The sequence below is a fragment of the Salvelinus alpinus genome, chromosome 4, assembly GCF_045679555.1.
Source record: "Salvelinus alpinus chromosome 4, SLU_Salpinus.1, whole genome shotgun sequence".
Classification (NCBI taxonomy): domain Eukaryota; kingdom Metazoa; phylum Chordata; class Actinopteri; order Salmoniformes; family Salmonidae; genus Salvelinus; species Salvelinus alpinus.
Window position 1 is genome coordinate 39,388,338 of NC_092089.1, and position 20,361 is coordinate 39,408,698.

General features: G+C 44.1%; 1 protein-coding gene across 1 annotated transcript; it reads left to right on the top strand.

The window, feature by feature from the left end:
• Window positions 1-287: 287 nt before the first annotated feature.
• On the top strand, window positions 288-18,940 carry LOC139573495 (pituitary tumor-transforming gene 1 protein-interacting protein-like). Its single transcript, XM_071397001.1, has 7 exons — window positions 288-671; window positions 970-1,016; window positions 1,718-1,826; window positions 7,718-7,826; window positions 8,813-8,878; window positions 11,826-11,872; window positions 17,194-18,940. Exons 1-7 carry the CDS (start codon window positions 557-559, stop codon window positions 17,241-17,243), a joined length of 543 nt encoding a protein of 180 aa, XP_071253102.1. The 5' UTR covers window positions 288-556; the 3' UTR covers window positions 17,244-18,940.
• Window positions 18,941-20,361: the final 1,421 nt, after the last annotated feature.

Here is a 20,361-nt window from a genome sequence, read left to right on the forward strand (position 1 = left end):
GATCGACAGTTAACCTGTCAATTCACCACTGTGGGGAGTGAACGCGTCAGTGGCCAGATGCAAAGTGGGAAAGTCACCCAGATTAGACTCGAATTAGATTCATATGACCTTGATCTCGCTCAATTAAATTACATCCAAAAGGCTTTATTGGCATGGAGTCTAACCACAGAAGCATATTAAATCTGACGACGGAAATTAGATCTCACCCTCGTGAGATCTCAATGGGAAACTGTTTTGATAGTTACCCTGATAATTTATGACAATGGCAATTCGTATTTTTTTCCTCTGCAGGTACCAGACTGATGGTGTTGTACCGCAACCTGGTGGATAATGTGAGCACTCTCGCTTGTACTGCGCCCTGCACTAGGTGTCAGTATGTGCTTTTTTGTCCTTTAATGGAAAGTATCTTCAACCTAGAAGAGAACCAGGAAGTAACTCCGTCGTTTGTTTAGATTATTAGCTAGAACGCTCTTGGCAACTTCAGGAGTTACGTTTTTGCTTGCTTTAGAAAGTGAAAGGTGTAGCTAGATAGAGTAATTAAAAATAGCATCATAACATGATTAAAACAGAGAGAGGAATCATGAGCTCATTGCTTGTTGTTGTGGCTGTAACCTGTGTCCTCGTTAGCCGAGCAGAATGTCACACTAGTACTACGCCAACGCCATTGAATTGTAAGATACTATTCCTACATTTTTGGTTACGAAATGTATCAACAGCATTCAGTATTGTCATTGCTCGTTACATGTATTTGTTTGCATTATGTCGCTTCCAAGGTCTCGATGGCTAGTTAGCTAACTATAACTGAAATGCGTCATCAGCTAACGTTAGCTTGCGAGGTTAGCAAAAATCATCAACTTTGAGTTGGTGTGACCTGCACAATTATAGACAGTATGGCGATTTAGCCTAGTTTTTAGCAGAGCTAAAGACTTACTGAATTCAAATAAGAACAGACATTTCCTTTCATTTCAGCTTGCAAAGCCTTCTCAACTTGTGACTCGTGCACTCAAAACCCAAAGGTAAGCAGAATATTATGTAACACTTCCTATTTGTAAAGCATTATAGTCTCTATATCCTTCGCTACTAAGTTAACGTTATCACTCGGTCTATGTTCAATAATATATATATATATTTTGTGTCAATTTGTACCATTTTGTACAAGGGTCACATCATTGCAAGTAATCTGTCTGAATCCATTTTAAGTTATTCAATATAAATTAGAGCAGGGAACTAACTATACGATATTATCACTATACTTAGATGCCGATACGATATATATTATGATTCTCATTATTCCAAATGTATTGCGATTCGATGTTCCAAACATATTGTGCACCATATGTCTGCTGCACAGGGACGAGAACCATGAGAAAACAAGTTTTGAGCAGTTATGGAAATAAAGTACTGTAAACAAATTGGCTACCAATTAAAAAATATTGAAAACAATATTTGAAGGAAAGATACTGGAGTTTTGTATAGGTACAGCCAACTAGCACAAAAGTAATATTGTGATATTGTCAAAACGATGCAATATGATATATCGTCAAAAAGAATAACTCTATGTAATGATCAATTCACCACCCCCCATTACTAATAGAAATACATCAATTGATGGACACAGTCAAGGACATGGGTGAAGACAGGGAATAGGTGATCCTGCACATATCAACTCTGAGAATTGAAGTAATAGGCTAATGATGAGTGCCTTGTCTTTTCTCAGTGCCTGTGGTGCATGACCAACGACACGTGCACAGACTACCCAGTGAGCTACATTCTGCCTCCACCTGCAGTGTGTAAACTGTCACAGGCACGATGGGGAGTGTGTTGGGGTGAGTGAAATTAAGTTTTACTTGATGTGACCTCCCATTAGACCTCCTGATATGGGTGCAGGCTTTAATTCTCATCAACTTATTGTAGTGTTCGATTTAGACATGAATTAGTGTAATCAAGTGTGTTACTACTTTGCTAGAACAAAAGCCTGCCCTGTACCCACATCAGCCCATGGCGGACCACATGCTTAGTTGGGTGTCTGTTAAGGTCAATATAGCAACAGTCAGATTAATACAGAATAGTACATCTGATTGTGGTTGGTGGAGCCTAAATTCTTCGGGGCATGGATTCTACAAGGTGTGGTGTTAAAACGTTGCTCAATTGGTATCACAGGACTTAACGTGTGCCAGGAAAACATTCCCCACACCATTACACCACCAGCAGCCTATACTGTTGACACCAGGCAGGATGAGGTCATGTACTGCTCGTGTTCCCACTGGAGCCGCTTCTTCTTGTTTTTAGCTGATAGGAGTGGAACCAGGTGTGGTCGTCTGCTGCAATAGCCAATCCGTGACAAGGACCGAAGAGTTCTGCACACCGCTTTTGAACTGTGCCGTTATTTGCCTGTTTGTGGCCCGCCTGTTAGCTTGTACATTTCTTGCCATTCTCCTTTGACCTCGCTCATCAACGAGCTGTTTTCACCCACAGGACTGCCGCTGACTGGATGTTTTTTGTTTGTCGCCCCATTCCTAGACACTACTGTGCCTGTAAAGTCCAGGAGGCTGGGCAGTTTCTGAGATACTGGAAAAGGGCGCGCTTGGCACCGACGATCATACCAAGCTCAAAGTCGCTTAGGTCACTCGTTTTGCCCATTCTAACGTTCAAACAATAACGGAATGCGTCTGCTTGCATTATATAGTAAGCCACGGCCACGTAACTCACTGTCTGTAGGAGCTAATCATTTTCGTGAACTGGGTGGTGTTCCTAATAAAAAGGCCACTGAGAAGGTATTCACGCCCCTTGACTTTTTCTACATTTGGTTGTTTGTTAAAGGCAGAGATTTTGTCACTGGCCTACACACAATACTCCGTAATGTCAGTGTAATTATAGTGTTTAACATGTTTTTTGAATGACCACCTCATCTCGGTACCCCACTCATACAATTATCTGTATGGTCTCTCAGTCGAGCAGTGAATTTCAAACACAGATTCAACCACAAAAACCAGGGAGGTTTTCCAGTGCCTCGCAAAGAAGGGCACCTATTGGTAGATGGGTAAAAAAATAAAAAAGCAGACATTGAATATCCCTCTGAACATGTTGAAGTTATTAATTACACTTTGGGTGGTATATCAATATACCCAATCACTACAAAGATACAGGCATTATTTTTAACTCAGTTGCCAGAGAGGAAGGAAACTTCTCAGGGACTTTAAAACAGTTAGAGTTTAATGCCTGTGTCTCGGTCCCAGCTTTGATGCACCTGTACTGTCTCCGCCTTCTAGATGGTAGCAGGGTGAACAGCCCGTGGCTCATTCAGGCCTAGTAGATGTCAGTCAGCCTGCCCCCTCTGGCTGTTCTGTGTTGATTAAAGAGCCCCCCCACTGACTGATCCACACTCACACACTGGGGCTGCCTGCTGAAGCTGCTTGCAGGGGCTCTGATCACAGGCCTCTGGGCCACAGATGACAACAGCATGCGGTATCTGGCTGGTTTCTGAGCACAACCATGGGGTTAGATACCAGGGCTAGATAATAAGGAATAACACACATTCCACAGTGTTGTTATGATCATTTAAATAAATTAAAAATTTAAAAATCTCCCTGACACATATTGGCATATTTAATTAAGAATACAATGTTTTATGACATGAGAATCTGGAAACAACCATCTTTGTCCAAACTAGTTACTAATCAGTTTAAATCCTTCTCAACTTGTGACTCATGCATTCAAAACCCAAAGGTAAGAAGAATATTATGCAACAATTCTTGACCAACATTTATTTTGTCCAAACTAAATCTAGGAAGTACAAAAATCTTGACATAAAACCCCACTTGTAATTTCAGAAACACACCAGCAGGTGGCAGTAATGTCTAACAAAGGTGCATTGTTGAATAGTGGTCTGAGTGCCAAGCTGAGCTTTTCATATCACTCAATCACAGGCTGGTACTGCTCAGTCTAATTAAATAATACTGCATATCTGACTTTCTCTACCAATCAACATCAGTGCAGTCTGTACATAGTTATCGGCGCCGAAAAGAGATGGCCGCCTCGCTTCGCGTTCCTTGGAAAATATGCAGTATTTTGTTTTTTTATGTGTTATTTCTTACATCGGTACCCCAGGTAATCTTAGGTTTCATTACATACAGTCGGGAGGAACTACTGAATATACGATTAACGTCAACTCATCATCGTTCCTACCAGGAATATGACTTTCCCGAAACGGATCCAGTGTTTTGCCTTCCACCCAATACAATGGATCTGATCCCAGCCGGCGACCCTGTGTGACGCCGTAAAAGGGGCAAACGAGGCGGTCTCGTGGTCAGGCTTCGGAGACGGGCACATCGCGCTCCACTCCCTAGCATACTACTCGCCAATGTCCAGTCTCTTGACAATAAGGTTGATGAAATCCGAGCACGGGTAGCATTCCAGAGAGACATCAGGGATTGCAACGTGCTCTGCTTCACGGAAACATGGCTAACTCAAGAGACGCTAACGGAGTCGGTGCAGCCAGCTGGTTTCTTCATGCATCGCGCCGACAGAAACAAACATCTTTCTGGTAAGAAGAGGGGCGGGGGGGTATGCCTTATGATTAACGAGACGTGGTGTGATCATCATAACAACACACAGGTACTCAAGTCATTCTGTTCACCTGATCTAGAACTCCTCACAATCAAATGTCGACCGCATTATCTACCAAGGGAATTCTCTTCAATCATAATCACAGCCGTATATATTCCCCCCCAAGCAGACACATCGATGGCCCTGAACGAACTTTATCTGACTCTTTGTAAACTGGAAACCACACACCCTGAGGCTGCATTCATCGTAGCTGGGGATTTTAACAAGGCTAATCTAAAAACAAAACTCCCTAAATTCTATCAGCATATCGATTGTGCTACCAGGGCTGGAAAAACCCTAGATCATTGTTATACTAATTTCCGCGACGCATATAAGGCCCTCCCCCGCCCCCCTTTCGGAAAAGCTGACCACGACTCCATTTTGTTGATTCCAGCCTACAAACAGAAACTAAAACAACAAGCTCCCGCGCTCAGGTCTGTTCAACGCTGGTCCGACCAATCTGAATCCACGCTTCAAGACTGCTTCGATCACGCGGATTGGAATATGTTCCGCATTGCGTCCAACAACAATATTGACGAATATGCTGATTCGGTGAGCGAGTTCATTAGGAAGTGCATTGACGATGTCGTACCCACAGCAACGATTAAAACATTCCCAAACCAGAAACCGTGGATTGACGGCAGCATTCGCGTGAAACTGAAAGCGCGAACCACTGCTTTTAACCAGGGCAAGGTGACCGGAAGCATGACCGAATACAAACAGTGTAGCTATTCTCTCCGCAAGGCAATCAAACAGGCTAAGTCCCAGTACAGAGACAAAATCGAGTCGCAATTCAACAGCTCAGACACAAGAGGTATGTGGCAGGGTCTACAGTCAATCACGGATTACAAAAAGAAAACCAGCCCCGTCGCGGACCAGGATGTCTTGCTCCCAGACAGGCTAAACAACTTTTTTTGCCCGCTTTGAGGACAATACAGTGCCACTGACACGGCCCCCTACCAAAACCTGCGGGCTCTCCTTCACTGCAGCCGAGGTGAGTAAAACATTTAAACGTGTTAACCCTCGCAAGGCTGCAGGCCCAGACGGCATTCCCAGCCGCGTCCTCAGAGCATGCGCAGACCAGCTGGCTGGTGTGTTTACGGACATATTCAATCAATCCTTATCCCAGTCTGCTGTTCCCACATGCTTCAAGAGGGCCACCATTGTTCCTGTTCCCAAGAAAGCTAAGGTAACTGAGCTAAACGACTACCGCCCCGTAGCACTCACTTCCGTCATCATGAAGTGCTTTGAGAGACTAGTCAAGGACCATATCACCTCCACCCTACCGGACACCCTAGACCCACTCCAATTTGCTTACCGACCCAATAGGTCCACAGACGACGCAATCGCAACCACACTGCACACTGCCCTAACCCATCTGGACAAGAGGAATACCCATGTGAGAATGCTGTTCATCGATTACAGCTCAGCATTTAACACCATAGTACCCTCCAAACTCGTCATCAAGCTCGAGACCCTGGGTCTCGACCCCGCCCTGTGCAACTGGGTCCTGGACTTCCTGACGGGCCGCCCCCAGGTGGTGAGGGTAGGTAACAACATCTCCACCCCGCTGATCCTCAACACTGGGGCCCCACAAGGGTGCGTTCTGAGCCCTCTCCTGTACTCCCTGTTCACCCACGACTGCGTGGCCATGCACGCCTCCAACTCAATCATCAAGTTTGCGGATGACACTACAGTGGTAGGCTTGATTACCAACAACGACGAGACGGCCTACAGGGAGGAGGTGAGGGCCCTCGGAGTGTGGTGTCAGGAAAATAACCTCACACTCAACGTCAACAAAACAAAGGAGATGATTGTGGACTTCAGGAAACAGCAGAGGGAGCACCCCCCTATCCACATCGACGGGTCAGTAGTGGAGAAGGTGGAAAGTTTTAAGTTCCTCGGTGTACACATCACGGACAAACTGAATTGGTCCACCCACACAGACAGCGTTGTGAAGAAGGCGCAGCAGCGCCTCTTCAACCTCAGGAGGCTGAAGAAATTCGGCTTGTCACCAAAAGCACTCACAAACTTCTACAGATGCACAATCGAGAGCATCCTGTCGGGCTGTATCACCGCCTGGTACGGCAACTGCTCCGCCCACAACCGTAAGGCTCTCCAGAGGGTAGTGAGGTCTGCAGAACGCACCACCGGGGGCAAACTACCTGCCCTCCAGGACACCTACACCACCCGATGTCACAGGAAGGCCATAAAGATCATCAAGGACAACAACCACCCAAGCCACTGCCTGTTCACCCCGCTATCATCCAGAAGGCGAGGTCAGTACAGGTGCATCAAAGCAGGGACCGAGAGACTGAAAAACAGCTTCTATCTCAAGGCCATCAGACTGTTAAACAGCCACCACTAACATTTAGCGGCCGCTGCCAACATACTGACTCAACTCCAGCCACTTTAAAAATGGGAATTGATGGAAATTATGTAAAAATGTACCACTAGCCACTTTAAACAATGCCACTTAATATAATGTTTACATACCCTACATTACCCATCTCATATGTATATACTGTACTCTATATCATCTACTGCATCTTGCCATCTTTATGCAATACATGTACCACTAGCCACTTTAAACTATGCCACTTTATGTTTACATACCCTACAGTACTCATCTCATATGTATATACCGTACTCTATACCATCTACTGCATCTTGCCATGCCGTTCTGTACCACCACTCATTCATATATCTTTATGTACATATTCTTTATCCCTTTACACTTGTGTGTGTGTATAAGGTAGTAGTTGTGGAATTGTTAGGTTAGATTACTTGTTGGTTATTACTGCATTGTCGGAACTAGAAGCACAAGCATTTCGCTACACTCGCATTAACATCTGCTAACCATGTGTATGTGACTAATAAAATTTGATTTGATACATCCCTAATTTGAATCTGTTTGATTACTCATGGGTTTATTAGTCATATACCTACATTAGGATAGAATAAATGCATAATCACATGAATAATGAAATGTTCTCTTCATTCTTGATAAAGGACAGTGTTGTGAACGTGTGTGAAATTCACTTAAAAATCGAATAAACTTGAAGCATGTTGTTTGTTCATATCTTGACCTTTGACCTGTTCTCTTTTCCAGTGAACTTCGAGGCTCTGATCATTGCCATGGCAGTGTTAGGCGGGACCATCATCATCAGCATTGCAGTCTGTTGCTGCTGCTGCTGTTGCTGCAAGAAACGTCAATCAGGGTAATACAGGAAGTGATGTCACAGAATTGCCCTTTCTCACCTAATATTAAGGGATACTTGCAAAGAATGGCAAGGGCTTTATCAGTCAGTCTTGATCATTATCCTGGGAAAACCTCCACACTAACCATATCAGACTCCTCATAAATGTGCTGAAATTACTCATATCCTTTGTTACATCCAACATGAAATTATTCAAAATGCTAATCTCTATTCACGTGCACCATCCATGTACAGTGATTATACCCTTTTATTAAAACCGGTAGGTACAGTCCTGGATGGTGATCCTGTCCTGCTTGTTATGTGATTCTAGGAGGGAGGAAGAAGAAACTGTCACTACATAGCGGAATGTTTTAAAACGGCATGTCAATCAAATGCTTGCTGGCCTGACACCCTGATTGGCAGCCATTTTAAATGCACCCACTCTGTGCAGCTCAATCATCTATCCTAACTAAACATGAAGGCCGTGAAGATGAAACAACATGTCTGTCCGAAATGAAATTCTACAGACGCTCACACAGTTCATATTTCTCACCTCCCAATCATTGGAATGCCTCTGCATATATTGGCAAAATTATTTGTTCCATTTTAAGATTACATCCAATTAACAAAGATGACACCTCTCTCGTTTCCCCAGCAGAACCTCTCACCTGTCAGAACCTCTCCCCTTTCCAAGCTTACACAACAGCAGCCTCACTTTTTGCATTAAACACAAGCAGCAGAATAACAGGATACAGGATTACTTCTTGTTGGCAGCATCTATGCAACGTGAAGAGCAACAGCAACAGCCGTTCTATACAACAGATCTCGCAGTGTTATTGTTGACAAGGAATACTATCCAAGTCTCATTTCCACTTGGAGACAAAGTATATCATATACTGTACAAAGAAAGTGTGTTCTCAGACCAATCTGTGCTAGTGTGTCTCTGTCTGTAAACTGTGATGTTTCAAGGTGATTGTAACGCTGCCTCTGTCTTTGTGTCTCACCAGGCCAGACAGAGATGAGGAGAGGTTTGCCAGGAGGAGAGAGGAGATCAGACAGCGTGCTGATGAACGGTAAGGATTCCTTAGTTATCGCACCCTCTGCTTCACACTAGCTTTCAAACCACTACTAAAAGATGCCCCATTTTATCAACACAATCATTTGTGTGAGCCCACACTGTTAGTTGCTTAGATTTTTGGGGAGGTGCTTGTATCCGTTTCAATGATCGAAAGCGCTTCCCACAGCTACCTAGTCAGATTCAGAGGTTTCTACTTTGTTGCTGGTGATCATCTATAGAGACGTTCTCTGTCAGGGGTGGGGATTTGAACAGTTGGTGAGTTGTGCCTGCGGCTCTTCAAGCAGAACCGTCCCCAGGAGAAGTGTGTGTGTGTGGTGTGTGTGTGTGTGTGTGTTGTGTGTGTGTGTGTTGTGTGTGTGTGTGTGCCCGTCCAAACGCCAACCGAGAGGATTGTAATCACTGACTCCAGCTCTGAGTCCTTAGCAGCTGATAATGAGGTCATAAGTGTGTGGTGAGTATAGAACATGCTACTACATCTTGTAGTGTAGTGGTAGTAATGGGATTCTGAGCCACACTTCCTCCTACACTGAATCACGGTGTACTAAAGCTGGTCTGGAAACCCTCCCTTTACATAAATGTTTCAGCCTTTCAATTGTTTCCCGCCTGTCGTCCACCGAGGATAGCCTGATGTATTGTTTAACGTGGTGAGCAGTCAGTCATGCAGAAAGACTGTCGGTAACAGTAAGTTTATCATGTGGTGTACTGGGGAGTCTAGGCTCACAGTGTGTTTCTGAATTAAATCAGCCTCTGTGAACCGTTCTTCTATCAAGCCAGGGAATGTAGAGTATATTCACTCAGTCAGTTCCTGATGTAGATCAAACCACTATAGTCTGTGTTAGTGTACTGACCTACATAGACAGTGTTGGTGTTCTGATGGGAACAGAGAGGACCCAGGCCTGTTTTAGGCACCATGGGAGAGGAGGGAGCCTCTAGAGAGATTACAGCACGTCCCCAGAGTCTGCAGATGGAGAGGTTAGGGCACAGCTAAGAGCCCTCTGTCATCTGAGCCACAGATGGGGAACGTTCTACAGAACAACTAAACAGACATAAGTTACCACATCCACACCATCCAAACTCCACCGACTCTTACTGTATCTCTATGTTGGGGAATGTCCCATTGAAATAACACAGGGTTTAGGTTAAGTTTATCAAACCAAGGGGTTTAGGGAGGTCTAAGACAGCGTTAGAGAGCGAGTTTAGATAGACAGAGTGCACTTGAGTCTTTTGAGATTGTATTCAACCCTCTCGCTCTTATTCATTTTCTTCCGGTTGCTCACCCTCCCCTCCTACTTGTTGCCTTCGTGCATGGTTATGTGGGAGTCAGTCAGCTGAGAGGGAGGGAGGTGGGGGAGACAGATGGTGGTCAGGACAGCCTCTGCTCCCTGTGTTGTCAGCCTGCCTGCCTCCGCTGATTGCTGCTCCCAAGATCACTACCTGGCATTAAAGAGCCCAGACTGATTTACACTGTCTGTCTTTGTATGGGACTGCCACTGGGGACCCAGTGAATTTACGTCCCTGGAGGGGCCAACAAAACAATCACAACCACCTCCCCTCCCTGCCTCCTTTGTGTCCCCCATAAAGTTAGAGCGATGGCAGGCTCCTCAGCTTGCCCTGTGCTCGTATTTCACCTACTGCTGGCCATGCCGGTGTAAAACACAGCGTGTTGTTGTTTACGAGCCTCTATCAGGGGCCATGGAGAGGTAAACAATGACACTAAAGCTGCCTTAAATTATGTCAGATGTCTAAAGGCTTAATGCTGCCACTTTAAGGCATGGCAGCTTCGTTCAGCAAGATTGAGGGTGGAGTCAACTTTTTGTTTGTAGAGGACAGATATAGATGCCACTTTTGTTATTGATTGCTTTTGACAACCATATTTGATATCTCCGCTACTGCAGTCCGTAAGTTGACTTGAAAAGGTATTTGCAGCTTGGGCAAAGTTGTTCCATTAAGCGGGGCTCCTCTGAGGAGGCTGGGGAGTATGGTGCAGGAACTGTGAAGTGTCACTGGTGAGAAAGCTGAGGTGCTAAAAGCGGCAGTGTGAAACAACATGTAACAAGTTTAGCAGAAACACCCACTGACTGAGTACGTTTACATGCACAATAATAATTGGATATTAAAGTGATTATGGCAGTAGGCCAAGTATGGCAATAGTCATGTAAACACCTTAGTCTGCTTAGCTTAATCAGCATACGGTTTAAATCAAAGTAAGCATACGCAGATTATAACACCTGGTTTTCAGAGCAATCTCTGGAGTTATTAGGACATGTAAACAGTTTAATCCGTGTTCCAGCGGTGTAATTGATCTGCACATTTGCCAGCACAAGCCTCCCTCTTATGCACGAGTGAAGTGAGTTTGGAAAAACTGAAAGAATGCATCTTAGAAATTATTTTCACATACAAACTTTATACGTCCTAACTCAGAATCAAATAGGCTTCGAAAAAATAACATGGTCGCTGTGGTAGAATTCTTTTTGGGATTGGCTATTTTCTGCATTTATCAAAAGTCCCGTTCAGACGTGTCCATGTAAACAGGATTATTTGGGAAATCGTTCTTCTTGCAAAACATGTCAACGTTTTTAACAAACTATTATATTAATCTGACTATCCACAATAATTGTGTAATTGTGTGCATGTAACAGTGCTCACTGACTGGTGGTTTATAAAGTATGAGGCTTGTATTCACAATCTCCTTCATTACCCAGAAGTACTGACAGAAGACTTTATAAATCCTACATTACCCAGAAGTACTGACTGAGAAGACTTTATAAATCCTACATTACCCAGAAGTACTGACTGAGAAGACTTTATAAATCCTTCATGTCCTAATGTTCATTATCCTGCGCTGTGTTCTTCTGTTAGCGGGTTATTACATGTTCCAGTGTTGCTTGTTGTCATGTTACTGTGTGATAGAACATGACTAGCGTTGTCCTCTACTCTGACAGGAAGGTGGAGAGGAAGGTGAGGCATGATGACATCCGCAAGAAGTATGGTACGTATCATTATTTTAGCTATTTTATTAGGATCCACATTAACTGTTGCCATAGCATCAGCTACTCTTCCTGGGGTCCACACAAAACATGAAACGTGATACAGAACAGCTCAAGGACAGAACTACATACATTTATACAACGGTATGTCTCAACTTTTTACTAGCAACTTATCTTCTATCTAATATGAACCAAGGACTCCCTCTAACCTCTTATGCAATTAGTCTTCTGAGACTGTACATTTACAAGCCTCTTACTGTTCTGTGACCTGATGTACTTTACATGGGTGTAATGGGATGAGCATTCAGCATTCATTGTCCTCGATCCATAGGGCCGTCCATTTCCATATTTTCTAGGGTGTTGCTTATTGAATTTCCATCCTCGGTCACATTAATGCATTATTCAGCGTAGTGAACGTGTCCCAAAGCAGCCCACATATTGGTTCCTCTACCTCAAGTCTCTCGAAATCAATTCTAACACGATGCGTCACACTTTGGATGTCAGATATTGGGCATCTCATTACCGTCTGCATGTTAATACAGGTCAGCACAATGCACACAGTTCCCCATGTTGAAACATTGATACAGAAACACAGACCAACTCGGTCTCAGGTCATATCTTGATTCTGAATACTGTAACAACCCGTAAGGCTCGGTTAGCTGGTTTATTCAGTATGCCAGACAGTGTAGGAGAGTGGGGGGAGCACAGAGGTGAGGTGACTAGGAATGAGCAGCAGTCTGTAGGGCAGAGGGCTCCCTGGGGTGAATAGGAAGGATGGGAGATATGAGCACTGCAGTCAGTCCCAGGGGTTGACCGAAATGCGGGTGGGATTTCCGGACTTCCTGCTTATTCCCTCCTTATTTCAGGAATTATCCAACTGACGTTTTTGGAAAAACTAGGATTTTTGGGAAAGTCACCGGCATTTTTCAGTCCTTAGTCAGTCTATAGGAATTATGGGTGTTATGATACAAGCAGGGCAGAGTGTCTCTGGGGTCTGATACTGTAACCTCTGCTCTATGCTAGGCCTCTGACCCTGGGACTGAAGAGAGGGGGGTTGTATGAAGACATCTGCTTCTGGTTAAGTGTGAGAGGGGGGTAGCATAACTCTAAAGCTCTCTGAAAAATGACTATTCCTAGTGAATATTTCTCTGTTATTGATGTGTTGTCAAGTTTGATATCTTTCCATACATTGCCTTGCCGTTCTCGAGGTGTGTGTATGTGTTAATGTCTCGGTTGCAGTTCCACATCAATTGTGAATTTCTTTATGGACAACATGACAGAGTGATGGATGGTGGTCTCCTTCACATGCCCCCTGCTTACTGAAGTCTATGTACATTAGGGACCGCTTGGCATTTGTCTGCTACTCAAACAAGCTGTGTGTGTGTGTGTGTGTGTGTGTGTGTGTGTGTGTGTGTGTGTGTGTGTGTGTGTGTGTGTGTGTGTGTGTGTGTGTGTGTGTGTGTGTGTGTGTGTGTGTGTGTGTGTGTGTGTGTGTGTGTGTGTGTGTGTGTGCCTTTCACTCAGTCAATCCTCAGAGATCAAACAACACCTAGTGACCTGCACCACATTCCCATCATCTTGGCAGCATCTGTACAACCCCCTTAGCAGCATCTGTACAACCCCCCCCTTGGCAGCCTCTGTACAACCCCCCCCCCTTAGCAGCCTCTGTACAACCCCCCCCTTGGCAGCCTCTGTACAACCCCCCACTTGGCAGCCTCTGTACAATCCCCCCCCCTTAGCAGCCTCTGTACAACCCCCCCCCCCCCTTAGCAGCATCTGTACAACCCCCTTAGCAGCATCTGTACAACCCCCCCCTTGGCAGCCTCTGTACAACCCCCCCCCCCTTAGCAGCCTCTGTACAACCCCCCCCTTGGCAGCCTCTGTACAACCCCCCACTTGGCAGCCTCTGTACAATCCCCCCCTTGGCAGCCTCTGTACAATCCCCCCCTTGGCAGCCTCTGTACAATCCCCCCCTTGGCAGCCTCTGTACAATCCCCCCACTTGGCAGCCTCTGTACAATCACCCCACTTAGCAGCCTCTGTACAACCCCCCCCTTAGCAGCCTCTGTACAACCCCCCCCTTAGCAGCCTCTGTACAACCCCCCCCTTAGCAGCCTCTGTACAACCCCCCCCTTGGCAGCCTCTGTACAATCACCCCCTTAGCAGCCTCTGTACAACCCCCTCCCTTAGCAGCCTCTGTACAACCCCCCCCTTGGCAGCCTCTGTACAATCACCCCCTTAGCAGCCTCTGTACAACCCCCCCCTTAGCAGCCTCTGTACAACCCCCCCCCTTGGCAGCCTCTGTACAATCACCCCCTTGGCAGCCTCTGTACAATCACCCCCTTGGCAGCCTCTGTACAACCCCCCCTTGGCAGCCTCTGTACAACCCCCCACTTGGCAGCCTCTGTACAACCCCCCCCCCTTGGCAGCCTCTGTACAACCCCCCCCTTGGCAGCCTCTGTACAACCCCCCCCCCCCCTTGGCAGCCTCTGTACAACCCCCCCCCCCCTTGGCAGCCTCTGTACAACCCCCCTCCCCCCCTTGGCAGCCTCTGTACAATCCCCCCTTGGCAGCCTCTGTACAATCCCCCCTTGGCAGCCTCTGTACAATCCCCCCTTGGCAGCCTCTGTACAATCCCCCCTTGGCAGCCTCTGTACAATCCCCCCTTGGCAGCCTCTGTACAATCCCCACTTGGCAGCCTCTGTACAATCCCCCCTTGGCAGCCTCTGTACAATCCCCACTTGGCAGCCTCTGTACAACCCCTAGACAGTGTAACTATATACAGTGGGCTCCAAAATGACTGGCACCCCTGACTGGCAATGCACAAACAATACTTCAAAAAAATGTAAACAATATAATTATAGAGATAAACTCAAAATACCAACATGTGAAAAATACTGTACTTTATTAATGTTTCAATAGAACCCAACAAAATAATTGATTTAATTAAATATCAATGTCCTCCAACTCAAGGTTTCACAATTAATGGCACCCTTAAATATTATTGTAAATAACATCTACCAAAATTAAACCAGGAATTAAATACCACTTATTTAAGTTTATCTAAGTGTTATTAAGGAACTATATTGAGCCATTACATCACTTCCTTTTTCACTAGGGTATAAAAATGAGGTAACACGCATCAATATCCCTTTGTCATCCAACACCATGAAAAGAAAAGAACTGGCAGTTCAAAAGGGACAGATGGTTGTAGACCTTCATAAATCTGGTAATGGCTACAAGAAGATCCACAAACGATTGAATATACCACGGAGCACTCTCAGGGCAATTATAAAAAAATTCAAATGAAAACCTCACGGGTAGAGGAAGTAAATGCATTTTGGCCCCCAGGATAGGGAGGAGGATCGTGAGAAGCAACAAAATCCCCAAGAATCACTGTGAAAGAATTGCAGGCCTTGGTGGCGTCTTGGGGTCACCAGGTTTCAAAAAGCACTAACAGACGCAACCTCCACAACCACAGGCTCTTTGGAAGGGTTGCCAGAAGAAAGCCCTTAATGACCCCAAGACACAGACGCAAGCGCTTAGTTTGCCAAACGTCATTTAAATTATGATTGGAAGAAGGTGCTCTGGTCAAATGAGAACAGAATTAAACGTTTTGGTCAGATACAGCATCGGCATGTTTGCCGTCAAAACAGAGGAGAGGCACCTCATACTCGCGGTGAAATACGGTGGTGGGTCAGTGATGTTTTAATTCCAGAGGTCCAGAGGCACTGGTTAAGATTGATGGCATAATGAATTCCACCAAGTACCAGGCAATTTTGGCTGACAATCTGGTTGCCTCTGCCAGAAGGCTGGGACTTGGCCGTATGTGGACTTTCCAACAAGACAATGACCCAAAACATACCTCAAGATCCACACAGATGGTTCTGTGACAACAAAATCAATGTTCTGCCATGGCCATCTCAGTCGCCAGACCTCAATCCAATCGAAAACCTGTGGGCTGAGTTGAAGAGGGCAGTTGATAAGCGCAAACCCAAGAATGTGAAGGATCTTGAAAGGATCTGCATAGAGGAATGGTCCAAAATCCCTCCAAATGTGTTCCTTAACCTTGTCAAACATTACAGGAAAAGACCATGCTGTTATCCCTGTCAGAGGTGGTGGCACTAAGTACTAAATGAGGAGTGCCAATAATTATGAAACCTTGATTTTGGTGAAATGTATTTTGTATTAAATAATTGTATGATTTTGGTGGGTTCCATTGAAACATTAATAAAGTACAGTATTTCTCACATGTTGGTATTTTGAGTTTATCTCTATAATTTTACAGTTTATATTTTTTGAAGTATTGTTTGTGCATTGCCAGTCAGGGGTGCCAGTCATTTTGGAGCCCACTGTATAATACCATGATGAACATGAACCTTCTTATGATGGGAAAATGTTAGCCATTTTGTCAGGGAGTTGATCAACCATGGTTTGCCAGTGCTGTGTTAAGATATTGTGTAAAATAATGAATTTGAATAATTTATCTGCACTGTATGTTTGTTAGCTAGCTAGCCAGCCAGGCCGTTTTAGAGGAATGATTCCATTAGGGTTTTAACTTAACTACCAATTTGCCAACATTGCATTCAAACAATGCAGTCAATCCACAGCCATGCACTGGCTGCTATCAGTTGATGATAGGTCTTAGACAAGTTGTAAATGCAACAAGTACTGATTTTATCATTATGGTTCCTGAGTGGCGCAGCGGTCTAAGGCACTGCATCTCAGTGCAAGAGGCCCTGGTTCGAATCCAGGCTGTACCAAACAAATTCTGATTTACAATGACGGCTTACCCCGGCCAAACCTGGACGTCCAGGTTTGGCCGGGGTAAGCCGTCATTGTAAATCAGAATTTGTTCTTAACTGACTTGCCTAGTTAAATAAAAAAATACAAATATCATATAGTTTTCCAAGATAACAAAACATTTGACATTTATGGTCTGTTTGCATATATTTTAGAGGCTATTTAAACATAACATTTGTATAAATCCCAATATAAACTGTATTTATAATTATGACAGTATTTTCGGGAGACAATTCTATAACACAATTTCTAATATCACATATCAGGATTATGCCTCTACTGCCATTCATTCCAATTAGACTCGTTTGGATTTTTCCCTGACCAATATAAGGTTGCCATTTTGACCACATTCTGGAACTTTGAGGGTTAATGTTTCTAGTAATGTAATAGGATCTCTATGCTCTTGACAGCCTCTGTACAACCCCTACACAGCCCAGTCATAACGTAACAGCTTCTAATCACTGTTTTTCAATGTTCCCCATCTTTCCTTTTTATTTCTCTCTCTGTATTTGTTTTTACAGGTCTTGTCCCTGACTCTGACCACCCATACAGCAAGTTTGAAAATGAGTAAACCAGAAACCTGTGAGAGAGAGAAGAGTTGTTCAGATGGCCCGGCTCTACTCTGCTCCATCCTCTTTGGGCTGACTATCATCCTGTTCTGCTGACTGTTTTAGCTTAGAGAGCAGACACACACACACACCTATATATCAAGACCGGTCTATCATCATGACTCATCTAAATCAAAACCTTTGCCTATAATTATTAAATACAGTTTTTATTCATTCATTTTAGGTTCTGATTGAAAATTATTATGTTTTTCACACGATTAAGAAGTTTGAAGAAGTCTGTAATATTTAGTTTGCTGTTGGAGACATGGCACTGAGTGGAGCTTAACTTTCTGCACATTGTCTTTGTATTTTTGTGAAATCTGATTTAAAGAGCCTTTGTTTTAAATTACTGTAATATCTGTGAGTACGTTTTCGCTTTGTATATATGTCATAAACCAAGATCCTAATTATGCTCAATCTGATACATTTCCTAATAAAATGTTTATTTTAAAGTAAAATGTTTAACATTTTAACGACTTAACAAGCCTTAGATCATGCGCAATGCCAAGCGTCGTCTGGAGTGGTGTAAAGCTCAGCGCCGTTGGACTCTAAAGTAGTGGAAACGCGTTGTCTGGAGTGATGAATCACTCTTCAGCATCTGGCAGTCCAGAAGGATGAATCTGGGTTTGGGGGATGCCAGGCGAACGCTACCTACATGAATGCTTAGTGACAACTGTAAAGTTTGGTGTAGGAGGAATAATGATCTGGGCTGTTTTTCATAGTTCGCCCTAGGCCCCTTGGTTTCAGTGAAGGGAAATATTAATGCTACAGCATACAATGACATTCTAGACGTTTCTGTGCTTCCAACTTTGTGGCAACAGTTTGGGGAAGGACCTTTCCTGTTTCAGCATGACAATGCTCCCGTGCACAAAGCGAGGTCCATACAGAAATGGTTCATCAAGATTGGTGTGGAAGAACTTGATTGGCTTGCACAGAGTTCTGACATCAACCCCATCGAACACCTTTGGGATGAATTGGAACGCCGACTGCGAGCCAGGCCTAATTGCCCAACATCAGTGCCCGACCTCACTAATGCTATTGTGGCTAAAAGGAAGCAAGTGCCTGACCTCACAAATGCTCTTGTGGCTGAAGGGAAGCAAATCCCTGCAGAAATGTTCCAACATCTAGTGGAATGTCTTCCCAGAAGAGTGGAGGCTGTTATAGCAGCAAATGGGGGACCAACTCCATATTAATGCCCATGATTTTGGAAATAGATGTTTGACACACAGGTGTCCACATACTTTTGGTCATGTAGTGAACCTCAGCCTCTTCACCCCTTCTTATTCATAACCACACCCCAATCTACCAGATGTATGGATGGGGTTGCCAGTCCTTATAATGACAAATGTACTGCCCTGTATGGACATTCAACATCTTAATGGCAGCGCTACTATGGAAAGTTTGGTCATTAAAGGGATACTTCGGAATTTAGGCAATGATGCCCTATATCTACTTCCGCGAGTCAGATGAGCTCGTAGATACAATTTTTATGTCTGTGTCCGGTATGAAGGAAGTCAGAGGTAGTTTAACAAGCATGCTAGCAGATACCCATAGACTTCCAGTCATTGCGCTAATGCTACACTGAACAAAAATAAAAATGTAACATGTAAAGTGTTGGTAACATGTTTCATGAGCTGAAATAAAGATCCCAGAAATGTTCCATATGCACAAAAAGCGTATTTCTCTCTGTGCACAAATTTGGGCAGGTATAAGCTACACACTCAAATTTGCATTTTATCGATGGCAATTTGAATGCAGAGATACCGTGATGAGATTCTGAGGCCCATTGTGTTGTGCCATTCATCCGCCGCCATAACCTCAAATATGAGAGTGTACACTTGGTTAGGCGAGTCTAAATGGAATCTAATTCTAATGCTAGTCGATGCTTTGTTGTTGCGACTTCTGCACGTGTGCACAGTCGCAATCTACAAGGACAGGCACAGCCTATTTAACATGCAAATCTCCTGAAAAGCTTATCTTCAGTTCCATCATTTGCAATGCAGACAACATCCAAACTGACAGCACAGAGACAGACAACACCCTTGACCAGATCAGACGTTTTTAAAAGGTGAAAATACTGAGCAGAAGTCAAATCATCACTTTTATTGGTTTTATTGAACAATTATAAAGAGGTTCTTGGGCAGACATCCTGTGCACCTGTTTATAGTGGAATCCTGTAATAGACTCATTGGTAGTCTCATATGGGTTACACGTTGAATAAGAATACCTCAAAGGATTTCCCTTTCACATGTACAGGGCCGACCCAGACAGGCCTGTAATAATTGATTTGGAATACATAGCATACTTTACAATGCAATCATGCCAGTCTGTTTGTGCAGTAATGCATACTCCATGTCACTCAGTAACATGCCAAACATGACAATGACAACAATGGAGTTGGCAAGAACACCAACAGATCTGGGAGCAGGCTATACTTTACAATCATGTTTAATTGTATTGAAGAATTTCTCGTTGAACAATGAAATCCATTGAGTCATAAAAACGACAAAAGCATGTAGGTGCTCAGATTTGGACAGGACAGTGGACACCCTGCCTTCCCTGGAGGAATGTATGTGTACATTAAAACAACATGGCCTTGACAAACCCCTCCACATTCCTAGCATGTTTCCCATGCTTTGTGTGATGTATTGTTGTCTCTGCCTTCTTGCCCTTTGTGCTGTTGTCTGTGCCCAATAATGTTTATACCATGTTTTATGCTGCTACCATGTGTTGCTATCATTATGTTGTTATGTTGTGTTTCTACCATGCTGTGTTGTAATGTGTTGCTGCCTTGCTATGTTGTTGTCTTAGGTCTCTCTTTATGTAGTGTTGTGTTCTCTCTCTTGTTGTGATGTGTGTTTTGTCCTATATTTATATTGTATTTATTTTTTACTTCTTAATCCAAAGCCCCCGTCCCCGCAGGAGAATTTGTTCTTAACTGACTTGCCTAGTTAAATAAAGGTAAAATAAAAAATGTAAAGTACAATTGATCTAAAACAGTCTACAGGCTACATATGCACCACCAAGTCAGAACAGTACACTAAGTTATGAGGGGGAAAAGGACCACATTATTAGGGTGAG